Source organism: Mauremys reevesii, linkage group 19 (genome assembly GCF_016161935.1).
Source record: "Mauremys reevesii isolate NIE-2019 linkage group 19, ASM1616193v1, whole genome shotgun sequence".
NCBI classification, from domain to species: Eukaryota; Metazoa; Chordata; order Testudines; family Geoemydidae; genus Mauremys; species Mauremys reevesii.
In genome coordinates this window covers 8,209,449-8,230,968 of record NC_052641.1, presented here as the reverse complement: position 1 = coordinate 8,230,968, position 21,520 = coordinate 8,209,449, and the positions used below count along the sequence as shown (strand labels likewise).

General features: G+C 47.5%; 1 protein-coding gene across 1 annotated transcript in view; it reads right to left on the bottom strand.

Annotated features, from left to right (window-relative positions):
* The window catches only part of CACNA1B (calcium voltage-gated channel subunit alpha1 B), a 484,205-nt gene that overhangs the window by 154,453 nt on the left and 308,232 nt on the right, over positions 1 to 21,520 (bottom strand). The window contains exons 15-17 of the mRNA XM_039506170.1: positions 14,927 to 15,058; positions 14,005 to 14,077; positions 7,194 to 7,311 (exon numbers count right to left, since the gene is read on the bottom strand). Coding sequence (XP_039362104.1) covers positions 7,194 to 7,311; positions 14,005 to 14,077; positions 14,927 to 15,058 — 323 coding nt within the window. The remainder of the gene's footprint in view (positions 1 to 7,193; positions 7,312 to 14,004; positions 14,078 to 14,926; positions 15,059 to 21,520) is intronic.

Here is a 21,520-nt window from a genome sequence, read left to right as displayed (position 1 = left end):
ACTCCCTGCATAGTGACACTAAGCAACAGGGGTTGTGTTTAGTCAATCAGTGAGCGACAGAGCCAGAGAAAGTCACAAGGTCTGTCAGCCTCCATGGGTACGTCTACCCTGCAGCTGGGAGTGAGCATCCCTGCTCAGCTTGACAGACTTGTATCAGTGGGGCTCGCGCTGGCGTGCTAACAATAGCTGTGTGAGCACTGCAATCCAGGCTTTCAAGCCCACCCAACCCCAAAGGTTTGAGAGCCTGAGCAGCAACGTCGACACCCCTGTTTTTAGCACATCAGCGCAAGCCCTGTTAGCACGAGTCTGTCATCTCGGATGGCGGAGTCTGCTCTGAAGAGATTATTTCCCTGGTTCTAAGAAAAGCTGGAAATGGTTCCTTCTTGTTTGCAGGCAGGGCAGGTAGGGGCAATGGGTGAGAGAATATCCTTCCTGCTGAGCCAAGTCAACAAAAAAAAAAAAAACCCTCTGAAACAATGATTCCCCACCCACCATGCTGTCTCCTTAATGATTGCGTTTCTGACAGACATTTGAGTTCCATTAACTTTTGATGTAAAAAATACTAATTTCCCAATTCCAGTTTACATGCTGATTGGAATATGATGTTCTAATTTAACAAAATGGAGTGGCAGCTGTGATGGCTGCATTACCGCTGTCAGAGGTCACTGCTGCCATTCCAAGTGACCACGGCTATCTGGACTTCTTCCTCTCAGGTGCTTCCAATGCTTTCAAAACGCCTCCGAGCAACCAAGTCAGAAACCCAATGGGGTTAAATGGCAGTCACGGAGCTGGCTTCCCACTCCTATCCCCTGCATACACACAGGCAGGAAAAGCCTCACGTAATGTTGTTCACCGCCGCCAATATAGCTTTTAATGCGGTGTGCTGTTTGGATCCAACTTCAAACTGATACAGTCTGGTAAAATGGGAATTTTGGGACCATGCAAGTCACAAGAAGACCTTGGCAGCAGCCCTGTTGTACCAAGCACTGCACAAAACTTCAGCATTTGGCTCAGATTGTATCTTCCTGGACACAATCCACTGGTTGGCTGACTTCAGCAGCTTTTGTTCAGCATTGCCTTCACTCCACAGTTCCAAAGAGAGGGCCATCACAGGCTGCTTTGGAGGGATAGATTTGGCCTTGAAGTTTCATTTAGGACACTCCCTCTAGGTCTTGATTATATTCAAAGTTGCACTTGTGTACGGAGCTACACTGAATATAGACAAGGCCTTACCTTATCTCAGGCCAGATTCTTTTCTCCATCCCAACAGTGCCACTCCCATTAAACGTACTGAGACAGAGCCAGCAACTGGATTTTGTGGAACTAGAAATAGAATATAAACGAGAATCTCAGGGTTTGGGGGTCTTTTTTGGTTTTGGTTTTTAAGCAAGTTTCTAGCCCTTTTCCTTGCAAAGAGCCTCCACAACATAAACTGATACAAACAACTAGGCTGCACTATTGAAGCAGGAGCTGGGGATACACCCACTCACCACATTTAAAATGGAACAGTTAAGTCTCCTGAAGAATCATCTCATTGACTCGCCCCAAAATTCTTAAGCCAGCTCTGCGCAGAGTGATGTGATCACACACCATGGTGGGCAGGAATTTATGTATGCAGCAGGTGGGATATCAGCAAAACATTGCTTTGGAAGCCCACCCCCAATTGCTAAAACAGGCTCTCTAATCGGAGCAGAATTTGGTCCATTTCTTTCCAAGCTCCTTCTCCTAAGCAGTAATTCATCAAAGGCTGGCGCTGAGAACCTGAAAATAAAGCCACTCCTTAAAGAGGAACCGCAGTGTCTTCTTTTGCTTTGCTACTGCACAGCCTCCCAGCTGGAGCACACGTTAGCGAAGAGAACCTGTTCCCAGAGCTGATCTGACATCAGTGATGCAAGTAAGAAAAATGAGAAGAGCCATGTACATTTCAACTCCAGTGAAAATGCCCACGGGAAAGGGTGGTGGTAAACTAGTGTGTGCCTATTGAACAATCCAGGTTGGGAAAGAAGCGCTCTTTTCAAGCTTCTAAGAGGGTATTGCAAATGACAGAGGCGGGAACGAAATAGTAAAATTATTGTTTAAAAAGTAATTAACAGTGTCCCTTTAACTGATGGATTAGAAATAGAAGAGACATTATCTGTCAGATCTAATCCACTATCTGGCCGTTGCAGGGTTGTTCCCTAAAGGATAATAGATATATTGTATCCTACCAATATTTCCCTTTTCTTTATGCCATTCTATTACTTCAGGTTATACCTACTTGTGCTGCCAACAGTTTAACATCTAGAAAAAATATTAGGGAGAGCTGGTTGGTTGGTTTTTGGCAGACTCCATTTATATTTCATTTTCAGACATTTCTGATTATGTTGTACCTGACACAACATAAGCCATTTGAAAGTGATGGTTCACTTTTCTCTGATATATGAAAAGAATGCCCCCTGCATGCCACGAGCATTAAAAATGTATTTCAATGAAAGACAGAGGTGGCAGCGACCTCACTGAAATCCTTTTTGAAATATCAGCAGGAGTACCAGTGGGCTTACCGCTGCTATCCCCCGAGTGATCAAGGGAAAGAGACACTTTAAAAACAGAACAAAAAAACATCCCCCACATCTGTTCTTCCCAATCTGTGCAGATTCTTATGAATGTTAATTGGAGATAAAGTCACATGGTTAGGGAGCAGAGTAATCCCAAATTTACTCTATCAAATTATACTGGTCTGAAACGCTTAGGAAGACCTACAGAGACAAAATAAGCCATACTCTGATGTCACTTACACTGGTGTAAATCTGGAGAACCTCCACTGAAGTCTTTTTCCAGATTTGCAACAGTGTACAGTATCTGACATCCGAACCTGGTCCAGGAACTTCGTTGGGATGAATTAGCCCTGTTATAGTGAGTTCCTTAATGTCATAAATACTTTTCAGTTGGCTTTCTTCTCCTCCTGGAGTTTATGCAAAAACTCCACAGCGGTGAACTCATTGTCACCCGCACGATTCACAGAGAATTAATGAATCACTCTCGACATATCTTATTTTATGTATGTATATAGTGCCCCGAGGATTCTTCTGTCTGCATTACAGGGTGTGTGGCACGTAGTTCAGGTTGCAGGCAACAGACATGAGAAGCAAAGTTTTGGTGGCTCTCTCCTGGATGAGCTGAGTGAGAATCCCAGAGGCACGTTACTGAGCACTGAAATGGGCAATAATGAAAATGAGCGAATAATGAAAGCGACCTGAAGAAAAGCTCTGAGTAGCTCAAAAGCTTTGTCTCTTTCAGCAAAAGAAGTTGGTTCAATAAAAGGTACTATAATAATAAATGGAGACATACCTATCTCATAAAACTGGAATGGACCCTGAAAGGTCATTGAGTCCAGCCCCCTGCCTTCACTAGCAGGACCAAGTACTGATTTTGCCCCAGACCCCTAAATGGTCCCCTTAAGAACTGAACTCACAACCCTGGGTTTAGCAGGCCAATGTGCAAACCACTGAGCTATCCCTCCCCCATCTTGTGTTTCTAAAACAATGAAAGAGCCAGGCTATTAAAATGTCTTTAAAAATGTTCTCCCCAAGTGTAATTTTCAGCTGGAACTGTCTGCCAGTTAAAATGGAACTTTAAAGTGGTTAGTTCCACAGCATGAGGTCCCTTTTATGTGCAAAATTCTCATGGTTGGGGATGCTCAGCCCATAAAGCAAGTTGAGCTGCTAATCATGTTCCAGAGTTGGCGATAATGACTATGATTTTAATCTAACCCTTTACCGTCTAGTCTGCTCTCTGCCTCGAAAAAAACATTTCATGGATTCAATGAAATCGATGAAGACGTGACAGTGCAAGAGATTTCAAAGTGTCTCTTTATGGCACCTGTTCTTGGCAGAGCACGGCGGGTAGGTGTGAGGATCTGCCCACGTTTCAGACACACATCAAGAGGAGTCTGGGTGGAAACACACAGAGAAGAGGCCCTCCTTGCATCCCTAACAAAGAGGAAGGCTGGATAGCTGGAGCGTACAACCCTGGAAGGCGTGTAGCATGGAAATGAAAATAAAACCAGTATAGGAAACAGTGTATCAACCAATGGGAAACCCTTTCCCCTTCTCCATTGCCATATGTCCCTGTAGCGGGGTGGTCACCTGCTCCGGCTCAGAAAGGGTTAAAGCCAGCCCTGGGAGAGGGCTGGGGCTGCGAGCTAAAGGCGCTGTGATTGGGGAAGCAGCCACAGCTGAGCCATGCCCCAATCAGGCCACAGCTGGCCCTATAAAAGGCCAGTGAGCCAGGAGCTGGCAGTCTCTCTCTGGCCATAGAGAGAGAAGGACCTGGCTGCCTGCAAGCTGAGCAGGGTACCGAGAGTGGAGCAGGGCTGGGGGAAGGCTAGAGGAGCTGGGGAGCTCCAGCCTGGCAAACCCCCAGGCTGCAGGCCTTTGATGAAAGGCCAGGAAGGGCACTGGGGTTGCATGAGGGCAGCTCAAGGGTAGACAAAGGCAGCAGGTCCAAACCCTCCTCACCGACGATGAGTGGCAATTATACTTCAGTCCGCCCCAGTGAGCGCAGGCTAGATAGTGACTGGCTGTAGCCCAAGACTGAGGCAAGGTGGGGATAGGGGGTTGGAGGTTCCCTGGGGAGGGGAGACACAGATCTGTGAGGGTACTGCCAGGGGGCAGCACCCTGGCCTGAAAGGGGCACTGGGGTCCAGGAGGGACTCAGGCCCAGCGGCAAGCGGGACACCGGCCTGCAGAGGGCACTCTGGAGCTGGAAATGCTAATTCCCTGGATGAACAGCAGGAGGTGCCGCAGGGGTGAGTCCCGCCCCGTGACAGTCCCTCACAGCATTTCATAAAGGGCAGGGCTCTTCCTAAGCAGGTCAGGACAACATCTTTGGGACAGTCTGGAGAAAGTCTCTATGGCTTTTGTGCCTCCCTAATTCTGGACTGCTCCAGGTACTGGAGTGGCTCCACATGCATGTTAGGCGAGCCTCGGGGACTGCTCTAACCTCCAGCAGCCTTGTATAGCTGTCTATGGGCTACCCTGAGCACACAGCGCTCTGTCCACTCCCCTGCCTGCCTTCGCCATACCTGTGCTGCGAACCATCTCACACAGCTCCTTTGCAGGGGGAGTTCTTCCTCCTTTTCACTGGCAGATTAGCCTAAAAGGGGCTGGTGCAGGGAAGAGAATCTGTCCCTTGGTGGCTCTCAAATTGAACAGTACTCTTTGAAAACTACACTCTGGCTCTGATTCGCCACTCCATTACACAAGTTTTATGCTGGTGAAACTACTGAATTCTGTGGAGTGACATCAGTGTATAGGAGCAGAGAACTAGCGAGGCGGGGGGGGGGGGGGGAGGATAAGAATGGAATCCGTATCCTTTAAAAAAGCATTAGATCTCAGTCTCTTTACGGTTAAAAGCCAGCCTGTTTCTCCCAGTCGCTCTCTCAATGTGATAATATTTTCATCTCGTTTTCAAATGCCAAGCCCTATGGATCCAGAGCTCTTCCATCCTCCCTCACCCCCTCCCAATTTCAGAATCTTCTTATTTCCAGCAGGGTCTCTGCACTGCATGAGATGGATACCCTCGTGCAAAGACCGGGCCCGTCTCCAAGCAGTAGATACTGCTGCTCGCTGACAGTCTGAATCAGAGCTGGGTAATTCTCAAGACAGCCTCTAATGTGACAAGTACAACTCAGATGCCATTTAATCCGCCGTTCCTTATCATAGTGCCTCACGCTGAATACGGAGAAACGTGCAAAATGAAAGGCTGCTATGCTGCTGTAAATGTGCACTTACCTTGTTTTCTCACCTTTCCCCCAAAATGATTCTACATGGACTGTTTCAATACAGCTATTCTCTCCCGCCACCCGCCCTTTAATACAAATTCCCAAACAAACATCTTTTTTGAGCAAAGGCTGCTAAGCCGAAAGAGGGTCTCTCAGGTAGGAGGGGGCTGTTAAGGCTTCTCTGCTCTGCTATAGGACCTTTCATCCAAAGACCCTGAAGCGTTTCACAAAGGTGAATATTATTATCCCTATTTTACAGGTGGAGAAACAAACTGAGAAACAGGGAGATCAGGGGGAGTTTACACTCAAACGTTCACCAAATGACTACGGCCGTGTGTATACATACAGCGCTGCAGCTGTCCCGGTACAGTTTCACCGCTGCAGCATGTGTGGTGAACACGCTCTATGCACCAAATAGTACAATATGTGTAAGCTAGATGTGTTGTTTGTTGAATCAGGGCTGAAAAGTGCACTTTTAACTTGCTTTTAGTAAAGAATTTTTCACCCCTGTAATTCATTACTAAGTATGCAATTACTTTATCACAGTATATAACAGTGGTACCAAAATCACAAGGTCTAAGGAGAAATCTAATCAATATGGTATAAGTGTGGTGACTTGGTATCTAATAAATATTTTCTGGAGTATTCTTGAGATTAGAATTTGCTAAAAGTAGCAGGCTTCAATGTCTACTAATAAATTCATACATGATCATATAATTTTACACTGAATAATTAAAAGACTCAGTGTGTTAGAGCAATAGGCTGTGGCATGCATGATGGTGCATTTTATTGAATCCTGATCCTGCAGTCCTTACTCAGGCAAAACTCCTACTGATTTATGCGACTGGCATAAGCTATGTTGGCACAAGAAGCTCTCCCGTCGGCATAGCGCTGAGCACACAAGTGCTTATGCCGGTGTCACGTCTGTCGCCCGGAGGGTGGAATAGTCACACCCCTGAGTGACTTCAGTTTTGCCGGCCTAGGATGTAGTGTGGACCTAGCCTACATTGGATTTCATTTCAGTGCAAGTATGTGTGTGGACACACTTCACGCTAAAAGGTTCTATTTGGATTTATCTTAAATTATTTTCTCCCTGGCTTAAATTCATTCAGCATGGGACTTTTAAAATTTGAAGTAAGTGTCCATGCACAGACTTGCCGTGAAATACCAAAAGGTATGAATTAAAACCATATTAGTGTTTGGAGCAGGTCTGTGCAGAGGGAAGCCCTAAGCGACTTACATAAGGTCACCCAGTAAGCCGGTGGCAGAGTCAGAATAGCACCGAAGTGTCCTGCCTCCCAGACTTGGGTTTCACCCACTACACTGCATGGCCTTCTAGCACTTCAGGAGGCTGGAGCATCCTGAATGCTGATTTGCCAGTGAGAGACGGCATGTCATACCATGGACAATTCATACTGAACTGCAAGGATACAGTTACCAAACAAAGTCAGGACGATGAAGTAAATGGAAGAGAACATTCCTGAGTGGACACCACCTTGTGATACTATCCCATGATACATCACTGCATTCCAGTCTTCGCCAGTCAGTATCTGAGAGAGAGAGAGAGAGGAGAAGATGAGTAAAGGATTGGAGTGTTTAAGCATCATTTATATGCAGCCATGGGTACAGATCCTCAAAGGGAAATCTATTGATAAGAAGGCACTGCAAAGGGGTGTGCCAGAAATCCGTCCAACAGCTTCAGGTTATTTAGCCTGCTTTTGCCCATAAGAATTTCTAAAAGCTCTTTCTGAAGATCAGCTGCAGCCCTATCTACCAACATGGCTACAACGCCGCTTACATATCTACCTAAAACTGGCAGTCGCTTGCATTTTTGTCTGCGTTCCTTAAGAGGGTAGGGAGAGAGTCCTTCTGAGAACTCCAGTCAATTACAATACTCAACATACATTGTTTAAACTATTTTGGTTTAGATAAAAGGTAGTAGAGTGATTATTGGGAGGTACAGCAGCAAAAATAGGTATTAACCACCAGACTCTATAAAATTCCTTCCAGCCAGCTGGGGATGGTTTGAGGCAGGATTTATGGACCCACAGATCCAAAGCTTGGGCTGGGAGGAGGCCCTTGGACTCAACAACCCATGAGAGGGCCCTGTAACCTGAGACATCTGTGGTCTGCCATGAGGGCTGAGGAGTACTTGGGACCACTGGAAGCAGGAGGCCAATAGCAGCACTTAATGGCTGCTCCTTAGTCCTATTCCTGCCTCAAAACTCCTTCCCTCAGCGGACTCTGGGGCTGCCTGTTTTCTGCTGCCTGGCAGCACCGGCACTGTGAGGTTGACGGCTGGACACAGAGCAAAGACTGCCAGCATGCAGAAGCAGTAGCAGCCCTACTCCCAGATGCCCTTGCCAGGCCAGCCCAGTGGAATCTTCGGTTTCCTTCTATTAACCAGTCATGCACAGGGGCCAAGATTTCCACAGCTCCACCTATGATGTTTCCCATGGATGGGAGAGAGTCACTGACTTCACTCCACACGGGGGCAGGAGAAGAGCCTGCCTCTGGCAGGGGGGAACACTACCGGCTGCTTATGGGGCAAAGGCAGATAGAAGCAGATGTCTCCTGATGCAGGAGGTACCCTGGCTGTGGGTTGTGTCTGGGGTAACTGGAAGAGGTTTGAAGTTGGGGGTGCTAGGGAGGGGATACCTGGGCAGTGTGCCATGGGACAGCTGGGGGGTTTCTGAGTGATATCTGGTGGGTGCTGGGGGACAGGTGGGGGAGTTGAGGGGAGCTAGCTGGCAGGTGTTGGAGCAGCCAGAAGGATGCTGAGGAGGTACCAGGGTGCAGCTGGAGGAAGTGAGTGTGCTGGCAATGGAAGGGAGGCAGAGCCCAGCAGTGAATCTCTCACCTTCTTTTTCAACCAGCTATTTCTCTCACCTCGGCTCCATGCTTCGCCCTGGCAGAGTGACAACGGGCTGAGCAGCAAGAGGGGTGGGCAGAGAGGCCATCTGGATTTTTGCTCAGCAAGCACCACCCAGCAGCCTCAAGGAGCAAGCGCGGAACCTGCTCCCGACTCGCCTGCCCCATTCTCCATCTGTCCCCTCTCCTACCCACCCTTCTCCCTCGCCAGCAGCATGGCACCAGGCTACCAGCCACAGCTGCTTCCTCCTCCCGGCTGCTCCATGCAGCTTGGCTCCAGCCGGGGAGCAGTGAGAGGGGAGGGAAAGAGGCAGCTAAGCTACAATTTACCCTCACAGCAGCCCTAGTGACCTGGAGGAGAGAGCGCTGGGGAATCCCTATTGCCTCCCTACTAGATCCTACAGGGCTGCAGGCAGGTGCGATGGGGCTGAGGCAGACATGAGTGTCACAGGAGACACTGGACACTTGGTAGCCCCACCATCTTGGTTTGTCAGTAATAGCAGGTGCAACGCCGTCCGACCCTGGTCCGTCGACGGGCGGAATCAAACCGGGGATCTCTGGAGCTTAGTGCATGAGCCTCTACCACATGAGCTAAAAGCCAACTGGCTGTTAGCTAAGGCTGTAGAGCAGACTCGTTTTTTCTCTCTCTCTGCCACTAGATAGGACAGAGCACCACACCAGAAGAGCACCTGCTGCTCCCTGCCGTCTTTGACCTCAAGGCGCCACAGACAGCCAAACATTGCAGACAGCGACCATCAGGCCAGGGAAGCACAAAACCGAACACAGAATCTAAATGGAGAACATAATCAGAAGGAGGAGGAACCTTGGCTTCGTAGGAGAGAGACTGACTTCCTATGTGCTTGTACAGGGCACAACACAATGGGACCAGGATCCTGATCGAGGACTTTGGATGCTGACACAACAACAATAAATAGTACATGAATAATATCTAAACAAACAGTGATTAATGATCAGAGGCAGGTGTATATATAAGCAAGCAAGAAGCAAGCTAGAGATAACGAGGTTAGATCAATCAGGGAGGATGAGGCCCTGTTCCAGCAGCTGAGGTGTGAAAACCAAGGGAGGAGAAACTGGTTCTGTAATTGGCAAGCCATTCACAGTCTTTGTTTAGTCCTGAGCTGATGGTGTTAAATTTGCAGATGAACTGGAGCTCAGCAGTTTCTCTTTGAAGTCTGGTCCTAAAGTTTTTTTGCTGTAGGATGGCCATCTTAAAATCTGCTATTGTGTGGCCAGGGAGGTTGAAGTGTTCTCCTACAGGTTTTTGTATATTGCCATTCCTAATGTCTGATTTGTGTCCATTTATCCTTTTCCTTAGTGATTAATGAATTTATCTCAGCCTTTGATAAGCATCACAGCTACTAGGTGCTCATTCCACATCAAAACTTTCACTCTTCCAAGCCTCTGCCATCCCCGTTTTTCAACAACTTTCTTTGTGCTTTCAGCACTCTGAAATTTGTGCACCTAGCGTTCTGATTGCCCAGTATGGGGGATTTTAATTATAGCACTTCTTAGTGCATTAGGAAATGTTTTTTGGAATTCAGTACTCCAGCCCACTAGTAGAAAGTTTGAATGGTCTGTATTTAGTAAGAAAATAAAACATGATATATTGTTAGCAATCAAGACCCACGTGTGCATGATATACTAGAAAGAATTTCAAATTTCAGACTGCCCACCAGCTACTTACCTTGGGAAAGGCTCTGGCTGAGATACAATGATGATGCTTATGGCAGACTAGCAAATATAGTGCAGTGTGTATATCCTAACGACCACTTAGGGACAGAGATTCTGGTCTCAGTTACACCAGTGTAAATCTGAAGTAACTCCAGTCAATGGATTTACTCTGGAGTTACACCAGAATAACTTGAGTATCTGACTCTGGCCATTGGTCTCTCAGCACTAGTGCTGGGTGAGTTCTGAAAAACAGGTTTCACAAACACTTGTTCAAATAATTCCCATGAATTTGCATCTGCTTTCATTTTGCTTTCCAGGACCACTCATGTGAGTGAATTTGGTTCACAAGAATGTTTATGGAACGAGGAGCTGGGGAAACAGGCATATGCAGGAAAAATCAGGATGGAAGTGTTTAGGGGTCAACTGGAAAAAGCAGGGTTGCCAGTTTTGTTATTCCTGGAGGTTTCATCACATGACAATTGGAGGCTCCAGAACAATCCTGGAGGGTTGGCAACCCCACTGGAAAGCTATTTGTGGCTTTTTGAGTCATCCAGACAGGAAGCAGAAATATCATGTGACTTAGGAAGCCAATCACAGATTGCATAGCAAATCACAACTAGTGAATACTCACGCCAAGAGCTGTGGGAAATGATCTGTGAGCAGCTCACACTATTTGCCAGATCATTTGAAATATGGAAAAAAGTTGCAAATGTCAAAGTTTGTTTTATGGAACTTTTGCAGAAAGATCAATGGGCAAAATTTACTGGATTGTCTGTGGTGATTAGTTCGTCCGGCACTGCTCAGTAGTGAATGCAAAGGTTTGGCTGAACAGCCATCAGATGATAGAATAAGCATAGCTTTTAAAATCTGCTCCATAATGATACTGGACTGACTAGTGCATGTTAGTGATGCCAAAGACTGGGATGCCAATTCAGGAAGGCACTGAAGTGCGTACTTAAGGTGCTGTCCTCAGGGCCGGCTCCGGACCCCAGCGCGCCAAGCGCGTGCTTGGGGCGGCCTTTTGCCGGCAGGCGGGTCCGGCGGATCTTCTGCAGTCATGCCTGCGGGAGGTCCAACGGAGCCGCGGGACGACCGGACCTCCCGCAGGCATGACTGCAGCGGGTGCGCTGGTCCCATGGCTCGTGTGGACCTCCCGCAGGCATGCCTGCAGAAGCTCCACCGTAGACGCGGGACCAGCGGCACGTCTGCGGGAGGTCCCGCGGAGGCGCGAGACCGGCGCCCGGCCGCGCAAGTGGTGCGGCTCGCCGCCCTGCTTGGGGTGGCGGAATTCGTAGAGCCGCCCCTGGCTGTCCTGAATGGCGATGCTTTCTGAACTGGGACCTGAATGAATTTAAACCCAGCCTCAGACACACATGCAATGCAACTCAGAAAAGAAGACAGCTGGAGTGGCTAAAAGCAGAAGGTCACTGAAGTCAGTACTTAGAGAGCTCAGCCACTGAACAAAACTTCCCTCAGCAGAGCCAAAGTTCAATAGCATCCTGTCTCCATCATTCCACATCCCCTCAGGCACCCGTCAATGGCCTACCTCTGACCAGCTAGCAACGTGTAATTATTTAAGTGGCAACCCTCAAGTAGTGCTGCCTGGACAGCTAACTGAGGTCTTTCTGGCTTATAAACAGCCTCTGTCTATGTAGCCAATTGCTGAAGTACAGAGATGCAGCAATTTGCTACAATGCCCTGGGTCACATGGTAGAAGACTGTGACTCAAACACTCCTGCTGGGATTCAAAGGGCAGGCTGAGTTCAGAGGGAGAGCTGAAGGGACTAGAGTGGCTCCTACAGCAGACTGGAGATCAAGGAAAGGATCGGGAAGGGAGGTGAAAGACCTGGCTGGGGATACCTGCTGTGTGGGCTGCAGCAGAAGCTTTCTGAGGCCTTAGGAGGGGCCAGGGGCAAGGGCAGGAGGTGGTTTACCTGTTTCAACTGATGTTGATCTATATTTGTGTCTGAGCAATAAATGCTTTGCTGGGAAAAAGGGACTGAAAAACTGACACTGGTGGGAGTGTCACTGGCTACATCTACACTTGGGATACGTCTATGCCAGCTGGAAATCGCGCCCCCAGTTCCAAGTATAGACGTAGCCACAGATGCACTGGCCAGTGAGTTGGCTTGTATGAGAGTAGGGAAACTGAGGCAGGGGCAAGGCCTAACGCTGGGTTTGGGGAGTCCTTATTACGGCGTTCTGAATGGCTGTGTGTGGGGAAACATGACAGCAAATTACTTCATCAGAATGAACAGGGTAGCAGAAGCTGGCTTCAAAATTTCACCGAGTTTATCTTGTGTTGCCATTTTACACTCACTTTTACATAAATTTTAGAAGTGATTCGCAAAGACTCACTCTCATCCCACAGAAGCCCCATTGCCCAGTGTCTTTATCATGTGAGCGGAAAGCAAGTACTATAAAATTTCCCAACGGGTAACAATTGGCTTAAACCAAACCACCACCAGAGCCTGGGGATTTTCATATCTGGAGCGACGCTTTTCAGCTCAGTCCCGTCTGTCACAATACCTTTGCTCTTCTGTGGGATCTAGCCTCAAAGCACTTTGCAAATATGAGCACAGTAAGCTTTGCAACATCTCAGCAAGCTGAGTAATAGAACCCCCCCTTCACATCTGGGGGAATTGAGGGCCATAGCAAAGCCGCTTACCCAAAGTTACTCACTGAAACTGTGGCCGAACTGTGAATAAAACCCAGGTCTCGTTCTCTGTTTTAACCACAAGACTCCTTTGGAGGACTGTGAACTGGAATGTCCAATCCGGGCATCACTCAACTTTGGGGAAGTTTGGGTCTGGATCCAAATTTGAACTTCTCAGATTGAGCCCATCTCCAGCAAAAATGGATGCACAGTGAACAGAGTGATAAAGGATGTTCGTGGGTCTCCCAATGGGAAATGAGAGTTCACTTGCTGCTTCAAACAGAACGGGGCGCATCACTCCCGTTTCTCTAACTAAGCAAGCGATTCTGTAATAATGTCAGGCATGGAGCAGCTGCAGAATCAGGGCCTTAAAACCTGAGCTGCAGCTCTCCCAGACCATCACATCATGTTGGTTAAGGTTGATGACTCTTTCCTGGCTCCCCCACTGATTTTAATTCTTATCCAATCTCATCCCACAAACTTGGTAGTGCAAAATGCTATATTATTTCCTCATTGCCTCAGGCCCTTCACCAGCAACTCTCCTCGTGAACGTACGGCAACTGCAGGAGGAAATGGAAGTGGGTCATTGTGTGCTCATTTGCTACATTATGCCATTATAGATGCTGTGCAGAGGACAACACACGAGAAGTCCCATTGCAGTGTAAGGTACTGTGGAGGTGACCTTGTGAAGAACGCTGGAGGGCCTCCTCCAGCCCTTGGATTATGCTTGCTTTGTGCAAAGTGATCGTCCATTTTCCCCGTAAAAGAATTCTGTTTGCCTGAATTTCAAAGAGCCCCTCAGCATTTATTTTAATGGATCATTTCCCTGGTAAATGTGTGCATTATAATCCCACAGCACATTGTGAGCAGTTCTTCTCTAATAAACAGTAGGGTATGAGCAAACAAAAATTACTTTCTCCTTTCCTAAATACCAGATAGCTTGAGGAACATCTCCTCCATCGGGAACAGAAAGATGTCTAAATGTTCCTTTCTAGTGCACACCCAATGAAGGAGGAAGCTTTACCTGGAACACAGTGAGGATGGCAGCAGGGAATGTATCGAAGTTTGTGGTTGGTGTTTCATCTTGGAAATTAAACCTAAGCAGGAAATAAAAATTTAAAATTAAAACAGTGCAGGAAAAAAATATCTATGCTCTCATAATTCTCTATCACCAGAGTCAGAAGACAACATTTGCTCCACATAGAGATAACCTGGTCAGTTTCAGGAAGGGAGCTCTCCCACCAACAAAATAAAACCACCCCCAATGAGGGGCAGTAGCTTTGTCAGCGGGAGAGTATCTCCCGCTGAGAAAGTGCTGTCCACACCGACGCTTTTAATCAGTAAAGATTTTGTCAGTCCGGGGTGTGTTTTTACCGCCAACAGTGCAGTGCAGACATGACCCAAGAGACGTGCGTTTAGCAGAACTGTTAAGAAAATGGGATTTTCGTCTCACTTGAAATTCCAACATTTTGAAATTAATTTCCATCCCTAAATGGGAATGGAAAAATCAAAACATTGAAAAATGTTGTGGAACAAATAATTCCAAAAGTTTTACATCCAAAATATCCAACTGAAAATAAACTAAATGAAACTATGAATGGACATTTAAACAAAATGACATTTGATGCTGAGATTTTTTTTAAAGAAGAAAATGACAAAATTATCTTTAAATGAAACAAACGCTCTTCGTTTCTTTCAAAATGTCAATTTGCAACAAAAATGCTTGTTTTGACATTTCACTTTGCAAAACTGAAATTATTCATAGAAACTGGCATTGTCCCATTAAAAAAAAAAATCTCAGGTTTGATAAAACTATGTTCCGGTAGGAAAATTTTCCACATGAAAGCATTTAAACCAGATTTGCAAATCCTCTGAGCCATCCAGTCCCCATCAGCCTTTTGCCTTCCTCAGGGACTGCTTTGATATGAGCAACACACTACACTTACTGTCCTCCAAAGAGCTGCATTCCCAGCAGAGCAAACACCACAATGAACAGGAAGAGCAGGAAGAGCAAACTGATGATGGATTTCATGGAGTTCAGCAAGGAGACCACCAGATTCCTTAAGGAGTTCCAGTATCTAGGTTGTAAATCAAAGCAACCAACCATTAGTGCCACAGGGAGAGGAGGGGCCATTTCCGGGAGAGATTAAAACGATCTAGCTCTTTAAAAGGGACCTGACGATGAGTGTTCTACGGGACACAGTCCAAGTTGAACAGTCTCCTTCAATTCATCTGGGCCAAACTCTCCACTGATGTAATGCCAGCAGAACAATGTGGCCCACTTGAGTCGATCAGATAGCAAAATAACACGCAGAATCAGAGAAGTCAGAGATGGAAAACACCTCTCTAGTCATCCTGAGCAAACACCTGCCTGTGGAGAATAGTCCCCTACCATGAATTCTGCAGTGTTTTGTCCAGTCTAACTTCAAATGCTCTAAACAATGCAGCGTTCCTTAGCTCATCCTCTCTGCAGTATAGGTCTGTTCCCTACAGTATATAATCCCATGCATTTTCCTTTCCATTACTACACATACCAACAGGAGCTCCGGCAGCCTTTTTGGCACCCTAGGCGGCGGAAGATCCCGCCCCCAAAATGGTGCCCCCGACAGAGGAGGCGGATGTTCGGCCGCCACAGTCGCCACCCCCCAAATGTCAGCGCCCTAGGTGACCGCCTAGGTCACCTAATGGGTTGCGCCGGCCCTGCATACCAGCCATTGGGGATGCCAAGAATGAGGATTTACTGATAATGCCAAGGCCAGAATGAATTGGTGGGGACTGTGAACTTCTCATTTTGGTAAGACTTGAGCCAGGACTGAATGGTTCATTTCCATAAGAGCCTGATTTCCCCCCACCGTGTTGTTTGGGAAGTTATTTAAACATGAGCTTTCAACTGTTTCATGCCTGGTTTCCACAGACAGACCTAAAAAAAATCATCTCACATTCAGGCATTTAAATTGAAACAGGCTTTTAGGCATAGAATGTGAGCACTCAAGGGGGAGCTGGCCATCCGATATAGCTGGCAGCCATGATTGAAAATTAACCTCACGGCATCAAAACCCTAAATTGTGCAAACATTGGACAAGAACTCAAGGAGGGGGAGCTCAGCTCAGCTCATGACCTCCACACAGCAGGTTCCACCTGGCCAGGCACTGCTGTTCCATCTGCTCTTATCTCCACCCAGGTCATCCTGGATTTATTCCATCCCTTGTCATTATGGGCACGTATATACACCCACACACGAAGCTGGAAGAGGCAGGCTAAATAAAGGAGGTCCTGAGAGGGTGTACAGAAATGGCACTCTCTCTTCATTTTATTATCCTGCTGAGAACAAGCAGGGAACGTTTATATTAGGAAAACTAATGAATCAGAAAATGCAGATAGTGCTATTAAAGCTGAGGATCTCTTTAATAATCTTCAGTTAGACAGACAAGCCTGAGAAACAACAGGGTTGGAGCACACAATGGGAGAAAGGGATTTAAACCTTTATAGATGCTGTTATCTAGGTTTATATTGTAAACCTACGTCTGTGGGACCTGTGCTTGTGGACATGGAGTTTCCAAGCCCATGCTCAAGCATCTATATTGCATTGCAAACCCAGGTTTACCAGAGCTGTGCTAACATGTCCATACAGCATTATTCAGACCTTCTTATTCAGGTCTGTGGTTTGACTTGCATCCACACTGCAAAATGACAAGTCTTGCACCCCGAGGCTCAGTGGGACTCAGGCTCTGACCTAAGCAGGGTTCTAAAACCTGGATGCTGAGCGCTTGCCGACCTGAGTCTGACTGATTTTAGACACAACAAATCCTGCACCTTGGCAGGGAGTTAGACTATATGACCCTTGCGGCCCCTTCTAACCCTGTGGTTCTATGCTTGGTGTGTGGACAGAAGAGGGACTTGGCCTCAAACCTGAGTCACAGGGGGTGGGAGCCAGCCAGTTTGGTGAGGCACAGTCTCCCCTACCCAGCCCTCCATACAGTTTTGGAACCCCGATGTGACCCTCAGGCCAAAAAGTTTGCCCACCCCTCGCTAAGACCCTAAAAAGAGGCTAACTTGCTCTGATGGAGAGACAAGGGTTTTCGTGACCACAGACCAGGACAGAAAGTTCTCCACGGGAATTTTCCCTGCCTCACGCTGCTGCCTGCCTCAGGCTGGTATTTCTCAGTTAACATGATTGGGCAGCAAACACACAGGTCAGGTGGCTGGATTATCCAGAGTCGCTGGGCATACCCGGGTCATTTCAGCACCCATCTAGGACTGATGACAGGCCCCAGGGCTGGAACAAGGAGTTAAATTTCTACAGTTGCCAGCTCCCATTACATCTTGACAAGGAGGAAATTATGTTGAGCTATTTTCTCCTTGTCTTCCTCTCTTTCAATTTCAGTGCCTCTTGGGCTGCATTCCCACTCACGGTAGTGATGTGCCATCCTGCTGTGACCTTTTCAGCCTGCTGCAATTTAACTTTCTAACCGTCGTGTCGCTCTGCTTTTTACAATCTTCCCGGCTTGTGCTGAAGGAAGAAAAAGCCTCCAAATCAAAAGGTGTAATACCCCCAATTATTCAGAGCAGGATGGTGTGCCCCTGCCTTCCGCTCAACAGATTAGAGGCAAAAATCCAAGGGCAGGATGCTTCAGGGAAACATAGCAGTGAAAGCCAGGCAAAAAGGAAAGAATTAGCACAGGGTGAGGCTGTAATGAGAACCAGACAGCAGCGACGCAGCATTTGGAGCTCTTGCTTTGCTAACTTTCTCAACTAGCTCATGGTCAGATGTGCGGGGCTGGTTTGATTGAGCACTTTTCTGGAGCTTGCTGCCCGGTCAGGATATTTCTTTTCTGCTGAGAACCTACAATTTTTCCAGCTCCCCACCCTTCCCAGAAAGTGTCAACATTTGGATTTCCTCACACACTTACAGGTGAAAGTTGGAGCCGCAGAACGATCAACATGTAAAAAGCCAGATAACTCTAAGGGTGTGTCTGCACAGCAAAGAAAGGTGTGTTCCTAACTCGGGTTAGCTAACAGGTTGAAATAGCAGCAAAGAGATGGCAACTCAGTATGGCGCGTCATTCCATATTCTTTATGAAAATATGCCTATGATATGAATATCACATAACTGAGATATACGCTATGCAAGATGGCTCATGTGAGATATCACTGGAAAGGTTATGATTTACTCAATGTCATTATCCTATTTCTGTGTATGTGTCATTTCTGTATCTGAAATTAGGAACATTGACTATGTATCTCTATTTCAACTATGCTACTTTGGGTGGCGCCCACTGCCAGCACTTCAGGTACAACAACGGGAAAGCCAGACAGGGCGGATGGCCCATCCACAAGGACAATGGACTGTGAAAGAGCCTAGTCTTCCTGTGAATCCATGGGTCAGCCTGTGAAGAATGGCCGCAAGGGCCCTACAGGCTCAGGTGGTCTTGTCACCTGATACCAAAGCATTACCTGGGACTTCTTGTAACTTTCCACTGTAAGGGAAGGGGGGGGTCAAACTAGGAAGCAAAGGATTCCCACTTTATGCACATCCTATGTAAGGGTGAGGAGTGAGGTAATCCAGGTCGTGAGTTCTCCCCTGCTACCCCACCCAAGATGACTGCTGGAAACAGCTAAGGCTATGTCCACACTTGCAGAGTTTTTGTGCTGTAAGTTTCATCGGTGATAGGGAACCGGTGAAAGAAAAGTGCTGGTTTGTGTCCTCACTTAATTCCTCAGGCGTCAGAGAGTGTTTACACTAGCAGCACTTCCATTGCCGACGAGAGCAGTGCTGTAGGGCAGCTATCCCACAGTGCAGCTCTCTGGATAGGTTTTTGGGAGGGGCGGGGAGTAGAAGGCATTCTGGGTCTCTGCTCAGTGCCCCGTGCTGCACTGCTTCATGTTCCAGCAGCCACATTACTTCCTTGTTTCTTTCATGGCATGTTTTTTAACCCCCTGCCACAGCTACACGCGAAGGGAAAGTGAGTTTCAAACTTCCCAGGGCTTACAGGGGGAGGGGCGGACATCCGTTTACCTGGCGTCAGAGCAGCGGAGATGCTGGCCAGAGTGGTCACTTTTGGAACTGTGGGATATCCTCCGGAGGCCATAAGGTGTTTACACTGGTGGAACGTATCTTCACTTTCACAACAGTGCAAAAAAACAGCAGTAAGAGCTGTACGCCTCTCGTGATGGTGGTTTTCTTTTTGCAGTGAAACTTCTGAGTGTCACCGCAAAAAGCCATTAACAAGTGTAGATGCCCCCACGGTTTTAGTGCAAAAGAGAGAGATTTTGCATTTTAAATGACATAGCCATAGTCTAAGACTGAACAGGGAGAAGGAACTTGGCCCAGGCTGGAAGGGCGTCTGGCCTGTGAAGAAGATTATTAGAACCACATTTAGGGTGAGAACTCACATGTAACCAGTTTCTTTAGTGTATTAAGCTTAGTTTGTGTACTCTGTTTTATTTTCTTAGTAATCAGCCTTGTTCTGTCTGCTACCTCCTTAACTACCTAAAATACACCTGTTATAGTTAATAAATGTATTTCTGGGTTATAATATAACCCAGTTTATGCAATTTATAACTGGGGGGGGACGGCGAGAAGTGTGCACTTCCCTCTTCCACATTGAGGGAGGAGGCGAATTTCAGAATCTCTCTTTGGGTCTGCACTCCAAGGGAGGATATGGTGCTGGAGCAAGTCCCTGAAGCCGAGTCTTCCCAGAGCTGATCTGCAGCTGGGTGTGGCCCTGCCTGTGGGTGTGTGAGAGGAGGTTTTAAGAGCCTGGCACGGCAAGACAGGTTAAAGGGGGCCCAGGCTGGCAGAACAGGTAGACTCAGTGGAACTGCAGCACATCAGGTGACTTGTCAAAGGGTCCAACCTGTCACACTCGGCTTTTAACTTGGGTTAGCAGCTCGACTTCAACTCTGCAGGGCTACGTCTACACTGCAGCCGGGAGGGAGCTTTGTCGGGGAGACAGACTTGTGGTAGCGAGGGGCTCATGCTTGAGGGCTAAGAATAGCTGTGTGGATGTTGCAGCACCAGGGAAGACTCAGGCGAGCCACCTGAGCTTGCCCCAGGGGGTAGACGAGGCTTGAGCTCAGGTGGCTTGTCTGAACCTCTGCCGTTGCCACAACGGCCACACAGCTACTTTCAGCATATTAGTGCAAGCCCCGCCACCACAAGTCTGTCCACCTGAGCTGGAGGGGTCACTCCCGGCTGCAGTGCAGACACACCCTTGGAGGCCTGGCGTTGAACTAGAACTGCTAATTCAGGTGAAAAGCTGAGTGCTGTGGCTTTGTCGCTATTTTAACCGAAGTTTGCTAACGTGCAGTAGCTAACCTGAGTTAAGAACATACCTCTTATCGCAGCGTAGACCTATCTTAAGGGGCTAAAAGACACCCAAACTGTGCAGCTGATGATGAGAGAAGTATGTAAGTACAACAAATGACCATTTCATACTCTAGTTGGACAATTTGAGCATCCAAGGTTTGGACACCCCGTTAAGGTTCAAAAATCGGGCTCCCCATCTAAACCCTTTGTTGGGTTGCTCCTTGCACAGAGATGCTGCACCAGCGTTCCTCCTTGTGGCTAGCAGTCGTCTTGTGGCAGCTCTGCCTCAGTTTACCCAATGTCTTTTCTGTCCCATTCTGGCTGTAAAAGTGACTGGCTCTCCAGCCAAAAAGCCACTTAACAGAGTCCAATCCCTTCTGTGGCCTCAGAGTCCTTCACTTAAAATCAGAAACAAAAAATACCAAAAGAACCAAATAATCAGCTCAGCTAGGCTCAGCTGTTAGCTTCCCTTCTTCACAGGCTAGCTACAAAGTGTCCCGACACTGACCCAAGCTCCTGGGTTTTAACCTCACCACCCTGTGGCTTGGACACACTCCCTCTCCCCAGGGATTTAGGCAGGCTGCAGTCCCTGATCGGCTCCTGTCTCAAGTTAGGCTCCTTGCAGAGCACAGGACAGTTTGTCTGCTCTGCATCCCCCATCCTGCAGAGATGTGGTAGGTGAGGCTAACTGACCAGAGCTGAGTGGTCCCAACGCTCACCTGGCTGCTACACTCCTCTTGTTAATACAAAGAGATAATTAAAGAGGGGAAGGAAGAGAGGGGCAAACTTCTTTGTGGGGGAAAAAACAAAGCCGGCATGAATGCCCATAACATTTTCAGTTAGCTCGCCATTACAACTTTAACATCCTGCAGCAATGGATTACAACTTGCACAACAGCTGTTTGTTAATTCCAGTGCATATTAATCGGACACGTCAGAAGAACAAGTGAAAAGCTTTGTCCACCAAACTCTACTGGATCACAAAAGTGCCAGATTCACAACCCTGGAAACCGAAGACCTCAATACACTTCTAGATTAGATACAGTACAGGCAGCCCAAGCTTCCTCCTGTTGCTATGCTGGCAAATCGTAGTCTTGTCCTCTGCAAGGGAGTAGTTTCGTCTTCACAACTTATTCAGCTGTAGAAACAATCACCCACTTTGGCTGACATGGGTGCTGGTAGCACTCACATCCCATAATCGCAGTTCATGCTTGGCAGTGTAAGGGTGATGG